Raw genomic sequence first — 17155 nt, forward strand, 5'->3', positions numbered from 1 at the left:
CATTAGAGTTGTTATTGGTCTCACTCTTTGTTAGAATCTTACTACACTATATTAAATGATAATTAATATATGTAATAAATATATACATGCATATTTACAAATAAATATTTTAAATAATATAATTTGTTTTGAAATCGTCATATAAATTCAATATATAGGGATATATGTGATCCATGATAGTATTAAATATATTAATATATTTAATATAAAACTTACATTGCTACTAATATACTTCTAATAAAATACGTCAAGTTATTTTTATTTCTTATACAATTAAAATTACACGATTTGTGAACTTTGTTATTACACTACACATTTCATAAATACCATTGTATTAATTCGTTTTAGAAGTGAGTACAAAGTATTTGTAGCATACTCAAAAATATTATATTTGCTTAAAGCACTCTTTGATTCAAGTTGAGTGCATAAATTTCGAGTTAAAGTAATCTAAGTGTTATTTTGAAAAGCACTTCAACAATCCCTTGTTTCAGATTTCAAATTCCTATTTCAACTTAATTATAGATAATAATTCTTATGATTTGATTGATTCCACAATTTCGATTTTGATTCAACCCCTTTGTACCATTTTATTAGTACAAAAGTAAGTTGATTAAGAACACATTAGGCATTACAACATACAACATTTTTTTTTGTTTTTTTTATAGTTTAATTCAAGCGGTGGTCTTTCAGATAACTGAAACTTTCTGACAATTCTTACTAATTCGTGAAAGGCTTGGTCAACATTCATTCTTAATTTTGCACTACATTCAATATATGGAATTTTCAATCGACGAGCTCTATTTTGTGCCTCTTCAACTTGAACCTATGCATGTAAAACAGTGAATATTAACATATTATTATATTAATATAATGTTCTTTATATTAAATTCTTTATATTTTATTTACTTACAACTCTATGGTAATCCAAATCAGCTTTGTTGCCAACCATAAGCATAGGAAATTCTTCTCTATCCTTTACTCTAAGTATCTGCCTATGGAATTTTAATATTTCATCAAAAGATGAAAGCTCAGTTATCGAAAATACAAGTAGAAACCCTTCGCCACTTCTCATATACTGTTCTCGCATTGCACTAAACTCTTCTTGACCTGCTGTATCTAATACTAAAATTACATAAATATTACTAGTTTTATTATTCAAAACATTCTACAATATATATGTAATATTGTTTTTAATGCTTATAAACTGACCATTCTAACTTTTTCATAAAATATTCATTCTAAAATTGAATAAATAAGGAATTATACTCTTACAATAACAAACCCATGATTCATTATGGAACTGCATGAAAATTAATATAAAATAAGTTATAGAAGATATTACAATTGTTTTATGCAAATAAATATGAAACGATAATTAATATATAGCGTCTCACTGTTATCAGTTTACTCACTATCGAGTTTCGCAGGTATATCGTCGATAACGCACTGTTTGGTATAAGAATCTTCGATTGTTGGATCATAATCAGTTACAAAATAGCTCTGCAAAATATTAGTGAAATTAGTACAAAATAATAATCAAAACCTCATTATAAATAATAATAAAAAATTATCGTGCAAATAAATCTATCGTATGTATATAAAATAATTCACTGTGACTATAAAGAATATAACTTAAAAAATTATAATTTATACAAATTTAAATATATAATATCTTAAATTATTATCTTAAAGTACGTACAAAACGATCTCTGTTGCGTATTACTATATATGTATATCAAAATAATATATTATGCGAATATTATAATATTACGTGGCTATATCAACAATCTTATACCCAGTTATATATGACATAATCGATGATAAAAGTAGGCTTGTTCCTTTTTTTAGTATCCAGTGCAAGCGTAATTACGAAAATATTCATAAGCGAAATATAACAGCCCAATTGTTTACCTCGACATATCGACATTATTTATGAAATATTTCCAATATAATTTATTATAATTCATTATTCGCTTCATTATTCCTTTATTTGAATTGATCGCGAATGACGTAGGACGTAGGACGCATGAAAACGAATCCGATTGACAAATATAATATGCACAATGTACACAAATAAATGTCATAAATACAGGGTGTTACGATAATTATGGTACATAGAAATTTCCGAATTTCATTTTTCCGGAAACGCAGTGTCCTATGAAAAAATTTTATTCTAAAATTTTTTTTCGACTTATTTTCATACGTGAAATAACCTCCTGTCAATTATATGCTCTTGTCCAGTCCAGTATTGGTCAAGTTTAAGTATAATTGGCAAACTTTTAAACTGTCTTTTCTCGAAAACGAAATGTCATATGGAAAACTTTTATTGTATATTTTCGACTTGTTTTTTTCACATAGAATCGCCATTTTGTCGATGACTACTGCGACACCCTGTATATACGTCATATATACCATTTATACATACATGTACGAAAGTATCAAAAGTGTTTGAAAATTTATTTTATGAATATATTATGTGCATTAAAACTGTAATGAGACTATTGTGATTATAATAGTCACATTTGAAACCAATCCGAAAATGTATATAGAAGTTGCAAGGCATTTATTACAACTATACACTTATCGTTGGTGAAAAATTAGAATACATCATGGATGTAGTCTTATACATACAATTAGTGGTAAAAATTGTCTTACTAAATATTGTAATATTAATGTATTGAGTAATTGATTTTGAATTGAGTTATTAATACTTTGGCAATATTTACGAAGTATATATTCCCAATAAGTATTAATGTAATTTTTATATACATTTTCAAATCTGTTTTAAATTTTACCAATATAATCACGATAATAGCGTCTCGTTGCAGTGTTGAGATTTCAAAATATTTTGTATAACATATACATGCAAAGTTTCTAGGAGTGATCCGCTACTTTCGTGAGCCACTGTATGTATGATAGAATACACAAGCACAAACGATACGCACGGCTACATATACGTCTATACGTACACCCACGTACGTATTTGCTACACCTATTGGCCATAAAAAGTACTCACTTGAATGAATTGTATCGTGATCGCAGATTTTCCGACGCCACCCGCGCCAACGACGACGAGCTTGTATGTCTGCGCATAGCTTTGTTTGTCACCGAGCTTCGACATTTTTCATATGATCGACGAGTTGTGGAAATTTCAGAGGAATACTGGACACATATTGAAAACAGCACGGCGAAACGTAGAAAAATACAAAATTGAGGCGCATTCACATGCAAGCACGTATTACTGCGTTCTTCTTAGTACAAGAAGAGTCCAGTACAGCGGATCCTGGACATTTCCTTACTAGTAGTGTATAGTCGAGAACTTAAACGTGACTAAACATCATAAGTCGCTCCTGCAAACGCGAATTTACTAAAAACCCGAGCTAACGAATGAAACGAGAGAGACACTAAAAAAAGTATCCCCCACCTTGTGTATTTGTACTTACACATGCATACGTTATACCATATCGTGCTATTTCGATTGATTGCGCAGTCGCTATTACAATACCGCCCTCTTATGCGCTTATGCCTACCTGATGTTGTAAAGTAAACGATTTCAAAATCATTCGGTTTTTACGCGATATCGAATGCATGATAATCTCACTGTGCTACATTGTTTCTAGGAACAATCGGCTTTTTTTCAATTGCTTAGCTCGAGATATAAGAAAAAATCTTTATCTGTAAAGAAATTTAATTTGTTCTCTTGATGTAATTTATTATTATCACAACAAAATATTTACCATCTTCTATTTAAAAATTTTACTAATTATTTTATATGAATCGTAATTTATAAGATTTTGAATTAATAAAAAAAAAATTACGCCACCGTTTTTCAATTTAATTCCTCCTTCATCCATAAACATTCTTTTTGTCGTACGTCTTGATACTTATTTTCATATGTTCGAAAAAAAGTAATTCATAATCAACTAAAAAGTTATGATAAACAAAAAACATAAATCAAAATTATTCAATAGTATAATAATAAATGTATAATATCAAAATAATATATAATATTTTTCAATAATTTGTAACATAAAAAACATACTAAAAGATATAATATATTGTAAAAGCATTAATATTAAATTAATATTATTATTAATCCATAATATTATTGTTAATCCAATTGTCAATCAATGCAGTATAGGTTTATACCAAAAGTTTGATTAAACAGGAATAAATCATTAATATCGACATTTTTTACATCTGATTTATTACTGAACTCTCTTAAATAGCATTGCTGTTTGACTTTAAGTATAGATATTTAAGCTCTGTTATTATTTAACAATAATTCAATCATACGGAACCGAATAAAATAAAATATTTCATCCTCAAATCATATTGACCGATATTATTTTATTAAGGGGTTGTTTCACTTTATTTAATCATTATTTCATAGTATATCACTTTTTTCAACAGATTCTGTATTATGATAGAATTGCAGTGGTAAAAAAAGGCACGGGATTTCGTTTCGAAGATAAGCGCTTTTCATATAAAATTATACTGATCTCTTTCTTTTATGAAAAAAAAGACACATGCCATGGTTACTAACATATTTAAATGAAAATACCGTGATCAAAAAAGCATATCTTAAAATCTTAATAGAAATATACAATTCTGTTTATCATAGGTTATTGTTATCATAAACTTTTATTCGACGGATATATCGTCTTTCATTCACTGAATGTAATATTTCGTTACTCTGAAATAAAGCTGCTATCGGTGTATATTACGTAATAAGCGCATCATATACTCTGCAATCATAACGATAGCACAGCATGTACTTAGATCGATGGGAACCAGGGTTTGTTTAAAATTCATCCAATAATCTCATGGATCTTCATAGTGAACGATATCTATACATTGTTCGATAAAATGGAATTATACTAAATAGCAAGAGCGAACATTATTCTTAAATTTGATGGGGGTGTAACTAACTAAAGTGGAAAATTAATATAATTAAAAGTAAAATAAATTATATCCAGAAATGAATTATAATAAATGAAATGATATACATATATAGACCGAAATTATCATAAACAATCGCTTAAACAATCTTGAAACTACCATGTGTATTATAGTATTTAATTATATTAACTTGTGTCTTTAATCTTAAATACAAAGGTATACACAAATGTCGGTATAAATAAAATACTTATCATATACTTGTAAAACAAGACATTGTAATTAATATAAATGTAACACGAGAAACTATAAAAATTTATATTATATATACATCGTTTTGGAAATATTTTACTATATTCAACTGTTATTATTGTGATGCTTAATTCAAAAGAAAAACTATCTCAGCGAGTGATCTCTCATTCTTTTGTCAATAATTGATGTTCACTTCAAACATTCAAAATATTCAAACATTTAAAAAACAATCGATCATAAGCGAAAGTAAATAAAAAGGTAACTGTTATCATCAAAAAATGAACACATATAAAATCAGACATTTTCTTTTTCTAATTCATAATGTTTCACAAAGCTTTCATTATACATGATATAGTGGCATAATATGTACAATCTTTGTCCTGTTTTTTTCTTTTTTTCTATTTTCTTTTTTACATAACACATAGTATTATTTGGTTATTACAGAAAATATTAATATATTTTGGTTCCAGTGTTTTCATGATTTTGAACGACGTATTTACATCTTTCAAATAATTTCAATCTTTCTTTTTGTTTAAAAAAATTACATAGCTTTGAAATATTTGTTGTATTACACTGGAACATTTGAACATTGCACGTAACATATTTTCCTTCCAGCAATATAATTATGTATGTGTGGATTTTTGCTGCAATTGTTCTAAAAACAAGAATTTCTTTTTTCTTTTCATTTAGACTTTTACTTTCATTTTACTATATTGTACTAATAACATATGAAATAAAATTGAGATAGAAAAATTTAAAACTTACTCGGATTGTATTACCTTTGCTAGAAGTATATGCAACATAATACTTTATTAGACAAATATTTTTTTTTTACTTTTAAACTTTAATTAAGGCCTCGTTATATTCGGTTCGACTACTTTTTACCACGCGCAAAAAATTATATTTCATATTATATTTAAGTGACATCTGTACATTTCAATAAATACTTTAAATTTATAAACAGAATATTGTGTCAAAAAGCATTTGAAATATTATAGCGTTATCTTTTTGCGTGGTACAAGTATACATTTTGCCATAATCATTCCTTATACTTTTTGTGTAACATCATTCTTCAAACATATCGTAAAAATAATAGAATGAACCAAAGGATATGTTACAGCAAATGAAATGTAACTACCCATAATTTTTCATATATTCTTTTTAAATATTCGAAAATAATTCTTTTTTCCTTTATGCATAGGCCAAAATGCACTATTTGATTCAATCTGTGTGCCTCTCTTTTCTTAGCAAGTGAATAAAATAGTTTGTACAATTTCTGAGAAGTGATCAATCATATTATAATGCTATACAAATCTTTTGTTAAAGAAAAATCCATTTTTTAAGAAAATTAAACATTATTGTTCTTATAAAAAATTTAATTATAATAAATTTGAAAAAAGTAATTTGCAGATTTGCTTTTATAATCCGAATCTGATTTTTGCTAGCATTTTTTTAATACAGTGATAATTTAAGCAATAATGTCAATGTTAATGAGAATAATGATATAATATACACAATGAAAGACAAGCATTCAAAGAGTACCTTTTGGACTCAAATACATTGTCACAGACATTGGAGCTAAATATTACATTAGAAGCTCCAAACATTACGTTTTTCATTTCCTAAATATCTTCTTTATGCCTTGTTCTGTATAAAACTTGCTTTGATAAGTCAATAATGAATAATATCGACGAGAATGATGATAATATTAATAATAGTAGTAGTAATAGTAACAACAATAACAATAATAATAAAGATACTCTTGTATTGTTGATGACGTCGATGGTGAAGATGATAACGATGATGAAGAAGATGACACTAATAATGCTGATTATAATAGTAAATGATTTTTACGAATAAAGTAAAATTAAGATTTGTGACGATAACGAATATCGTCGAGAATGATATTCACGCGAAAAGTGATTGCCAGTTACATATTTCTAGCGTGATTGGTTCACACATTCAAAGTATCAGTTTTAATTTGAATAATTAGGGAACGATAATGATGATAAAGGTGGTAGTATAAAGAGCATTTATAGAAATAAAGGCAATCATAAATTGCAATAGAAATTGTTTTAATAGATTGATGACTGATCAATCTCTTTAATATTTATAGGGATTTTTCACAAATTTCAGGATAATAATAGAATAAGATAATAAAATTACTAATCAATAATAACATAAGGCAATATGTGGAAAACCTGGCCATTAGAACTGGACCTTGCTAGCATTTGATGCCATTCTCGAAATTCTTCATCAGGCTGGCTATACACATTGTTTACACTATTGATTTCTGACACATCTTCCTTTACCTCTGGTTTTTCATTACAAGTCGGAGTTAAAAACGATAATTTTGGTTGGAAGTTTCCATTCAGTCCTTCAACACATTGTGTATGTAACCTTTCTATATCCTCTGCAGTAATTTGTCTAGGTGGATACTCAGTACTATTTTGATCTTCTGTTGGTTCAGTTTCACACTCACTCCAATCTATTGAACTCGGATCTATTGGTGGTAACTTGGCCAATATTTCTTCAACCGTTAAATCTTGATACTGTTCTAGTTGATTATTTTGAACATTTGTAACTGATTTTTCTTTGTACACTACACCTGATTCTTCACACTTAGATGGTACATCGAGACAGTTTTCTGTGGGCTTTAACCGACTTTCTGGTGAGGCTTCAGAAACTGTATTTCTATGGGACAAATTATTCTGAGGACCACGAAGGAACTTTGATACTTGTTCGTTGCTACTCCTCAGAATATCTTCCATGCCGGATGATTCTACACTTTGACTAGGTAGAGCACTTGAATTAATGCTAGAATTGGTGCCGCGTGCCCGTAGATCAGCCAGCAATTCTTGTGTTGTCTTTAATTTAGGATTCCTTGAGATACTAGCTAGTTTTTCCTTTACACAATCTTCTAAAACCGGTTGCTTCTTCGTAGATTTACTGCCTTTCTTTCTACCACGTTTCTTTGGCCCTGATTCATCAGGTTTAGTGGAAGACTCCGTAAAATGATCAGAGATTCTTTCTCTAAATGTGGGGCTAGGCACTTGCATATTTGAATTACCACACACATTTTCGCCATTTAGACGTTGTTTTTTAACAAAGGTTTCACTTTCGGTGATTGAGACTGAATCATGATGCTGATAATTATGTTGGTCCTTGGGATCATCTTTTCGAAGACGTTTGTTTGAACTGTGAGTTCGTGGCACTGCTTCCATCAAATGATGTTGGCTCGAAGAACCAAGCGTAGGTGGCACATCAGAACTTGTTCTGTGGTTGCTGGTTACTGTAATTGACTGCTTATTTGATGATGCATTAGGAGAATGTAAATGATCGCAATTCACAGATAGAACTGGACTAAGCACCTGCAATTGGAACAATATATTAGTTCTATTATGTTTTATGAAAATAAAAGAAAATGTTATATACAAGTACATTAAAAGTTAATATAATAATGAATAAACAAATTAAAATTTGATCTGATAAAAATAACAAATATAAATACTTCTAATACTTTTGAACTTAAGAAATTATAAATTTCTTGTCAATCATGTTACTTTCAATGATCAATTGTTCTTTTACTCTGTTAGTCTTTATTAAGTGTTGTTTATCCTTCAATATGTTCTCCTCGATTTCAAGAAACAATTTAAATATATTACCTACTTATTGCTTATTTTGCTTATGAATTTGTAACAAAACATTTCTGAATCTATATTTATATAAAATTTTTTCTTTAATTCATTGGAAATTTAATTACATTAAAATGAAGAACATCAATAACTGAATATATTCAATTTAGAAAGGTACTATAGTTACACAGTATATATGTATATGTTTTATATTTAATGTATATTATGTAAATAAAAAAATGAATATTTGAATGACTTACTCTGAGTGCAAGCGTATCCCTTAACAATGGACTTTGAGACCGCATTATACTTCTTAATGCCGGACTTTGTGGTTTAAAACATCTTAGTGCAGGGCTATGTGGTTTTGCTCCATTAAGAGCAGGTGGTGCTGTGTCTGCTGGTGTAGGCTGTGGAGTAGAATGAGCAGAAGGCAAAACCATATCACGCCATCTTCGTACCAAATCCTTCGCACGCTTTGCCAAGGCATCATTGTTTGTCTTTCGCCGAAGTTCATTGATATATTTTCCAAGTCTTGTACTCTGAAATAATTCAACAGATCATTTTTATACTTATGTAATTAACCAGAAAATTGACAGAAATAAGAGCAAATGAACATGATGCAATTTCATCAAATTATCATGAGATGCAATTTCTATCATTCTAATATAAAACTTGTTTAATATAATATATTTGCAGCATTTTTACCTCAAGCACTTCTTTAGTGATCGTCGTCTTTTCCAGGGCCGTAATGACATCCACAACAGCTCCCATGTCGATGACCTAATGAAATTTGATGATTGTGCCATTATGAAGTATTGATTTTGTAAATTAAATGCATTATATTTCTATACAAATGTACCGCTTATATTAAATTGCTAGAATTAATAAAATAATTATATTTTGTATGTTTGAAAATACCTTTCAATATATATGCTATTCCAATTTCCTAAATATTTGGGAAAATAGATATTTATATAAATTATTAATAAATTACATGTTTTTATATAACATATAAATAATTAATGACATTTCATTGTGCTTGTCTTATGTGCATTAAATATTTAATGCACATAATGATTAAATCATTTATTATTGAAAATAAGAATAAATGATCAACCTATATTAACTTTACTTAAAAAGAAAATACTTTTGCATTGTTTTAAAAATTTTATTATTATTTGAAAGAATGCAAATTAATTAAAAGATAATAAATTTAATACTTAAAATATTTTAATGCTTTATTAATATACAGAAAGTTTTAAAATTCTAATAAATTTACATCTGTGTTTTTAATCAATTACTACATTGTTAATAATAATTTGATAATTACATTCCTAGCAACAAGTAACAAAAGATATTTCATTTCCTGATAAATTCGATCTTACAATAGTAAAATCGAACCATACTTTAATATAAAGCTCAAACTACTGTAACAAATAATAGTACGATTCGATCATTGATACATTTAATACGTGATATAAAACATGAACGAACGTAAAATACAAATAATCAACACGTGTCTATATACATTTCCTTAATCTATAGCGAAATGAAAGTAGACTTATGGTAATGTTAACGTTTATCGTAAAAATTGTTCGAAAACGACGATCGGGCCCACACCTCGAGATTCCCCCAATTATCCTCAAATCTTCATTCTCTACATAAAATTCTAAAAGAGATATAAATACGGTAGAAAATGATAATTTGCGAAAGTACTGCAATCGAGTGTAACTAGAGTCTAAACAGCGGGAGACAGCTAGAAAGGAAGGGAACGGTGATTTCTTTGTAAGTTCCTCTCGACTTTGGACAATTCGCTGGAGGAATGTTAAGGTTATGCTCCAGGTAGCCGAGAAACGCATTTTATGTTGGATGTATACACTCGTGCAAAAGGAAAATTGGCTGACTGGAATCGAACGTACACAGAAGAAACGCATTACTCACTCACACGCGGAACCGCCACCACACTACACTCTCAATGACTCTCGCGCACGCTACTGGTACAGGCACACGGCGCACGGGGGATCGAGAGTGGCCCGATAGCCGTTTGCGTGAACGGACGGACGGCGCATCGCGGATTCATTCCGCTACTTACATTGTATTCCTTATCAAGTGATTTCAACAATCTATCGGTGAGCTCGGTGCAATATCTCTGCATCGGGGGGGCACACTTAGGGCCCTCGCGGGGAGATTAGGTTAGCGCAAAATCGTCTCCACGCGTCCGAGTGTCACGAATACGAGAGCACGGGGGGACTTGCAATGGCGACTACTGAACTGTGCTCTGCTCGCATGCCCTCCCTACCTCCCAAGTGCCTCCTAGTCGCAGCCCATGCATCGTCCCTAGCCCCACGCCGCCTCATACTGCCAGACGAACGCTACTAGCTCCTCTCGTGGTTGGACGAGACTCCTAACCGTTACCACACCTCCCTTCTATCCCCACTACCGTACCGATAGCGCTCCAATCGGTTGCCAACTTTACGCAGCTAACTTCAAACTGCTGCTCTCGACCACTCGCGTTTAACCCTATTGCGATCGTTTAATTCTTGTATTTCAATCATGATTTTGTTTCAACGAATAAAAAGAATTTTAATATTCTAGAAAAACGTTTGACATAAAATTGAAATCAGAAATCTATACACACCAATAATAATTCTTCTCATATTTTTACTATATTCAAATTTGAGATACTTCAAACGTTAGAAAAATTCAATTAGGTTAAAAGTGTTCTGAAAAATGCAGTAGGGTTAATTTACTAGTTTACTAATTTATCTTCGATTTTGAATTGCTCAATTTTTCCGTCAAAATTTGATCGTATAAATAGACACTTGTTGTTTCATTCTAACTTATTATGTCTAGTAACTTTGACTTATTACCAGATTTAGAGGAAAATTTTAAATTATATAGTTACTATATTTTATTTTAGCAAATATTTTATCAAATTTACGATATAATTGTTGAAAATAGTTCATTATTGGTTGATTACTACAAATAAAATGTAATTTTCACTCCTAAAACATATACAATTTCAATAAGAAAAATTGCGTTTGCTTTTAATAATCAAATTTATAACATTTTAGACGCTCCGAAGTTACCTACACGAATGGTGCGCTGATAGTACCAATATAAAAAACGTGAAGTAACTATCTAGTTCTTTATTTGCAACATACAATGAATTTACATAAAAATATGTATATATATATATATATATATATATATATACACAATATATATATATATATATATATACAGTTATATTGGTATTTTTGCTTAGTTGTGTAAAAATATACGAACATTTAAAATGATAATAATGTTAAAAATGTTGATTATTTAAATGGAAGTTTATTAATTGTATCGTTCATTATGCTCATTATTTTTTGTATTAATTATCACGGTCTGTGTAATGTGTGCTTAATAGGAGAAATTTTGTGCAGATTAACAGCAACTTTCTACTATCAGAGATCAAGAATCGTCCATTTCATTGTCGTTGCATACTATTATTCTTTATTGGAGTGGTATATGTGATTGATAATTAACAGTTTCTCGTATGTGGTACCCATAACCTATAAGTATCAAATTATTCAGAACAATCGAATATTATTCTTATCTTTAGATAAACAGCACACCATCATATTTAAATCCACGAAAAAAAATAGTTTAACAAGTACAAATATGTAAAATGCTTAATGCTAAGTTTTTGATGGAATAATCGAAAAATATTTTGTGATCTTACCTGTCTAAAGTTTCAAATTATTCGCATATTTTCTCTCCTACGTGTTTAAAATTATATTTTCATTTTTTGCCTAAAATTAAATTTTGGAACTGCAAGAGAAATAAATATTTTGTGTTATGTTGAGTATAAAGAAGTTGAGCTGTTGACTATGTGATACATCCGAATAAGTTCGCGCATGCATTATCTCGATCGAGTGCATACTTATTGTATGGTAAATATATTTTATCAAAATAATTTGCAAAAGTTATACTTAATGATATAATCTGAATAAGTGTGCAAAACTTGAAAACATAAAAATGTAATTTTGCTACTTCAGTAATTTGTTGTATCAATATACCACGAAAGTATTAATTACAGATAATTTTTTATATCCTACAAGTATGTATTTCTTGAAAATTCTAAACGAATTATTTCATAATATTATATAGGTAATTTGAGATCTTTAATATAATACGTAACATTAGTATTACATATTATACTTTGTTACAGAAAAAGATGATTACTCATTCAATAAATTTTTTTATGATATAGAATATCATGTTTTCATTATTTATTTATGTATATTGTTCGTAAATAATTGTAGAAAATCAATTATATTTGCCTAATATGTTTAGAAAGATATAACAAAGATGGTCGGAATTTTGAAACAAGGTTAAGTAGAACATATGTTTATCTGGCTTCTTGGATATTTATGTTAAAATTATTTCGAAAACTCTGCTAGCATATGTAGTAATTTATTTTGTATATTTGTAACTATAATTATTGTATAATTAAAGAATATGATATAATTCATTGCATATTTTTATTTTTAATGATTCATGTCTGTCTTCTAGATTAATAATTCAATTGTTATAATTATTACATTTTGTAGAATATCTTTATAAATATTCTTATCAAACTTTGACAATATTTGAAAAAGAAACTATTTCTGTAATATATCATGTACATCATAAAATTAAATTCCTTTGTATGGGCATATATATATATGTATATACTATATACTACATTTATATATATAAAAGTAAAGTATATATATATATATATATATACTTTAAAGAACTATCAAGATAGTCACTTATAATTACTTTTAATATTATAGTACAAGTTGAAGGACATAGTGATGTAAAGATTCAATTTTATAAGAGAAAACTTACGTGATTAAATAAACATATTTCAATTAAGTGATTAAACTTATATCTTATCTGTATATTTGCTAATAAATGTACATATTTTTAAATCATTTCATTATTTATGATTGTTGTTTCTAGTTACTCTAATTTTATGTTGGTAATGTTATTGGTTTAATATATTCATAAATGATAATTCATACAATGTCCTAAATTTGGTCTAACTACGTCTATTTTGACAGTTTTCCAAGTGTGAATATATGCAAAATTTTACTTCTTGAGAGTACTACTAACTCCCGAATGAAGGCGCCACCATGCTTAAATTAAAAAATGAAATTTCTCGATTTGCAGAGCAAATTCTTAAACTATTCAAGGATTAAATTAAAGTTTTAACTCTCATAAACCATCTCTGTATTTATATATCATCTTTGTGTCATTATTCCGATTTTCTACAGAATTAATTAATTACATACAATGAGTGTAGTCCTTATTTTGTACATGCTGGCGCCATCTTATAGTAAATCAATAATACTAAGAATAAGCAAAATTTTCATATAGATGCTGTCACCAAATCCAAGATAGAACACTACACTAATCGCATCTAATTAATACTTAGATAAAACTAATCTTAATTAATTCCTTATATTCAAAACTTTCTTTCGAATTATCAAATGTTAAAAAATTCTTTCTGCCCAAGGACCAGTAAAATTTCGATTTTAATTTTGCCACCTGTCGATCAGGCGTAAATATCTCGAGATTAAATGATGGAAATAGTATAGCTATTAAGATTTACCATATTCTATAAGGATACTACAGAATAAATATATTTTTTATTATCTTATATCTTATTTAAAAGAAATGGAGATGACATACAAATCTTGTAAAAAAAGATCATGAGAATAAACTATTTGTTTGGTCACTTTGTATACATATATACCTTTTAGAACGATATGCATATAAATAAAATGTATTTCACAAGTGATCTTTATTTCTACTGATTATAAGTATCTAATAATTTTACATTCGATTTTAATAAATTCTTCATAATTTATAAAATAAATTTCGTATTTCTTAATATTATAGAGTACAACATTTCCTGTTAAAAGAATATTACTCTAGAACTAATTGATATAATACTTTCCATCTATTTACAAAGACTTCTATAAAATTCAAAAGGAGAAACGTTTTTCTTAAAAAAATACTCTAATTAAAATAAACATACACCATTATCAATACTTACTTTCTATCATATAGACATATATGTAGAAGGTTAAAAAGTGATTAAAATTGAGTAATTCTTATTACAATACATTTTCTAATATATTTATTTCTATTTATTTCAATATATTTTCTTCTAGTAATAAAAATTTTATTCATATAATTATTAAATTCTTTTTCAAACGAAAAAATAATTCCAAAACTTTCATAAATTTTACAATTGAGCATATATCTAGTATTTTCAGATTCTTCGATAAATCAACAATACAATAATTATGATAAGTAATCTTCTATAAATAAATTAAGAATTATAAAAAACAAAGGAAAGATTTTAAATTGAAATTCTCTTTTAGAAAGAGATTATATATTTAAGGAAATGTATTGCTTGAATTTGTATTGACAAAGTGATTACTAATAGTACAACCTTAATTAAATTTAATTAGTTTATCAGTATAAGAATTTAGAAGTATAAACCATAACACCTCACAATACATTATTTCCTTTATATTAAACAACTAATTTCATAAATAAAATAAGTCCAATTTTTTAACAAATTTTAAGAATCTACTCCAAAGTGTTAGTAATGTATTATTTCATTAATCTTTGAATGAAACAATAGCATTACTTATAATTTGGACAATATTTTGTACACCGGTTTTAAGACATTCAAGATTCCATTGAAAGACTCCATTCAGTAGATGTCCTCATATATGGAGTTTAGTAGTAACGTAAGAATAAATTTTTATCAAAACAAAAATTAGATCAAACCATTGGTCAATGGTGGAGGCCTCCAACTTTCAGTTTTTTTGATTGACGAACTGTTCTGCTAGTTTCACTATCTGATGATTCAGACTCTGTGTCATTGTATCCAGGCATTGGTACACCTTCTGACTTTGTGACTTCACAAGTTTCAGCAGCGAAATTGCCTGTTATCTTTGCTTTCTCAAGTGCCCTAACTATAAATAGTACAAAAATACATTTATGGCGCAGAAAAATTTTGGAGTACAATATTATATATATTTTATAGTGTATTGAACATATTTCATATATATTTTTTAAATATAAAAGTAACATATATAAACTTTTACCTAAACTACAATCATGACAAGATATACTTAATGGAGAATAATTGTAATATTTTTCTATTTAAACTGTATTTTGAATTTTCAAAGAGTGTTAGAATAAAATCTAATTAATTTTCTGATTAATATTTACTTTGAGACTCCAAGAGATTATTCTGGCGTTTCAAGTCATCAATATCCTGTTGATGGGAGGAATTCTTGCGTCGCATAAACTGTATATACTCAGCAGCTTTCTTCAGTATTTGTGCCCTACTTGCAACCTTTTCTCCTTGCAAGGCAGGTACAGAGTCTCTAAGGCTGGAGAAACTATCCTTAATATGATCCCGACGTTTCCGTTCCAACGCATTATGGTGTGCCCGTTTTTCTGCCTATCAATATATACAATGTTTTTTCATATCAAATTAAACTACATTATATGTAAGTTGTACAAAAATCTTACATCTAAATTCTTGCCTTATGATCAACATCAACCTTAACTTTATTATTAAAAATAAACATGTGTGTGTATATCTTAATCTTAATTATAAAATTAAATCTATAGATCAATATACACATTAGTCGAGTATCTTCATTTTATAAGATATTCAATGGTAAATTACAAGATTACAATTTACAAGAATAAATTGGTTAAATCGCATGGAAAGTGTTCATTTAACCTCAACAATATTTACATTTTATATTTTGAAAATAAAACTTGTTTATATCGTTAATTAAATAAAAGATGTTGAATAAATGAATGGAATTAGAAAAAAAAGAAGGAAAATAAGAATGGAAAATAAGAGTGGATAATGAACTTACTTGAGAATAATATTGGGTATTGTTTGAATGCCTCTGCCTAGAATCGGAATCGTCACCTTCCTAAAAAACGATCTCTTTAACAAGGTCCATTGAAAGAACAGTTTTAAGGGCTTACATCGCTCTCAATGTCGATGTCTCGATCATCGTCACTCATTATAAATTCCTAGGCAAACAGGTAAACAAAAGATATTTTATCAACTTTGCAAAAAATATACAAACAGTGTACATACAGTACATATATAACAAAATGCACGTAGGATTTGACAACCACGAAAGTCACTAGTTCTTAGGTACTTGTTTAGGAACTTTATTTTCAACAGGCGCAGTGTTTGCTTATTTCTCAATTTTATAACAACAGAGAGGAATTATTTTCTCTCTGATAATGGATAGAAGATTTTATTGCAAAAATAACTAATA

General features: G+C 28.2%; 3 protein-coding genes and 2 long non-coding RNA genes across 11 annotated transcripts; 2 read left to right on the forward strand and 3 right to left on the reverse strand.

Moving 5' to 3' along the window:
- Positions 1 to 243: 243 nt before the first annotated feature.
- On the reverse strand, positions 244 to 3495 carry LOC100644623 (ras-like protein 2). Of its 5 annotated transcripts, none has more exons than XM_048413017.1 (5): positions 3017 to 3495; positions 1413 to 1500; positions 1273 to 1300; positions 911 to 1122; positions 244 to 823 (listed from the first exon to the last, which is right to left on the reverse strand). In XM_048413017.1, the coding sequence occupies exons 2-5, from the start codon at positions 1479 to 1481 to the stop codon at positions 629 to 631; spliced, it is 504 nt and encodes a 167-aa protein (XP_048268974.1). In that variant the 5' UTR covers positions 1482 to 1500; positions 3017 to 3495; the 3' UTR covers positions 244 to 628. The 5 variants fall into 5 exon arrangements, with proteins under 5 accessions (XP_048268974.1, XP_048268975.1, XP_048268977.1 ...); XM_048413018.1 differs by lacking the exon at positions 3017 to 3495 and adding an exon at positions 2864 to 2970; XM_048413020.1 differs by lacking the exon at positions 3017 to 3495 and adding an exon at positions 1912 to 2756.
- Positions 1486 to 3203, forward strand: LOC125386489. The gene is made up of 2 exons (XR_007226665.1): positions 1486 to 1589; positions 2879 to 3203. It is a non-coding gene; the product is annotated as an uncharacterized LOC125386489 (long non-coding RNA).
- A 1945-nt stretch (positions 3496 to 5440) lies between the features above and the next one.
- On the reverse strand, positions 5441 to 11328 carry LOC100644741 (mediator of RNA polymerase II transcription subunit 26). Of its 3 annotated transcripts, none has more exons than XM_012317810.3 (4): positions 10728 to 11328; positions 9492 to 9566; positions 9047 to 9325; positions 5441 to 8522 (listed from the first exon to the last, which is right to left on the reverse strand). In XM_012317810.3, exons 2-4 carry the CDS (start codon positions 9555 to 9557, stop codon positions 7317 to 7319), a joined length of 1551 nt encoding a protein of 516 aa, XP_012173200.1. In that variant the 5' UTR covers positions 9558 to 9566; positions 10728 to 11328; the 3' UTR covers positions 5441 to 7316. The 3 variants fall into 3 exon arrangements, with proteins under 3 accessions (XP_012173200.1, XP_012173199.1, XP_003401808.1); XM_012317809.3 differs by having other exon boundaries at positions 10706 to 11328; XM_003401760.4 differs by having other exon boundaries at positions 10879 to 11325.
- Positions 11329 to 12102: 774 nt separating this feature from the next.
- Positions 12103 to 17010, reverse strand: LOC100644947 (protein max). The gene is made up of 6 exons (XM_048412997.1): positions 16854 to 17010; positions 16739 to 16798; positions 16074 to 16308; positions 13668 to 15814; positions 12514 to 12602; positions 12103 to 12343 (listed from the first exon to the last, which is right to left on the reverse strand). The coding sequence occupies exons 1-4, from the start codon at positions 16890 to 16892 to the stop codon at positions 15633 to 15635; spliced, it is 516 nt and encodes a 171-aa protein (XP_048268954.1). The 5' UTR covers positions 16893 to 17010; the 3' UTR covers positions 12103 to 12343; positions 12514 to 12602; positions 13668 to 15632.
- On the forward strand, positions 12596 to 13305 carry LOC125386482. The gene is made up of 2 exons (XR_007226653.1): positions 12596 to 12891; positions 13003 to 13305. It is a non-coding gene; the product is annotated as an uncharacterized LOC125386482 (long non-coding RNA).
- Positions 17011 to 17155: the final 145 nt, after the last annotated feature.

The sequence above is a fragment of the Bombus terrestris genome, chromosome 16 (genome assembly GCF_910591885.1).
Source record: "Bombus terrestris chromosome 16, iyBomTerr1.2, whole genome shotgun sequence".
Taxonomy (NCBI): domain Eukaryota; kingdom Metazoa; phylum Arthropoda; class Insecta; order Hymenoptera; family Apidae; genus Bombus; species Bombus terrestris.

Coding starts and splice junctions, on each gene's coding strand:
- LOC100644623 (XM_003401759.4), bottom strand. CDS start 3,121: ATGTCGAAGCTCGGTGACAAACAAAGCTATGCGCAGACATACAAGCTC. Junction 1,501..3,016: donor TCACGATACAATTCATTCAA/GTGAGTACTTTT, acceptor AATATTTTGCAG/AGCTATTTTGTAACTGATTA. Junction 824..910: donor ATTTGGATTACCATAGAGTT/GTAAGTAAATAA, acceptor TTACATGCATAG/GTTCAAGTTGAAGAGGCACA.
- LOC100644741 (XM_003401760.4), bottom strand. CDS start 10,941: ATGCAGAGATATTGCACCGAGCTCACCGATAGATTGTTGAAATCACTT. Junction 9,326..9,491: donor TCACTAAAGAAGTGCTTGAG/GTAAAAATGCTG, acceptor GAATTATTTCAG/AGTACAAGACTTGGAAAATA. Junction 8,523..9,046: donor GGGATACGCTTGCACTCAGA/GTAAGTCATTCA, acceptor TTCCAATTGCAG/GTGCTTAGTCCAGTTCTATC.
- LOC100644947 (XM_048412997.1), bottom strand. CDS start 16,892: ATGAGTGACGATGATCGAGACATCGACATTGAGAGCGAT. Junction 16,309..16,738: donor ATACCCAATATTATTCTCAA/GTAAGTTCATTA, acceptor ATATATTGATAG/GCAGAAAAACGGGCACACCA. Junction 15,815..16,073: donor TAATCTCTTGGAGTCTCAAA/GTAAATATTAAT, acceptor TACTATTTATAG/TTAGGGCACTTGAGAAAGCA.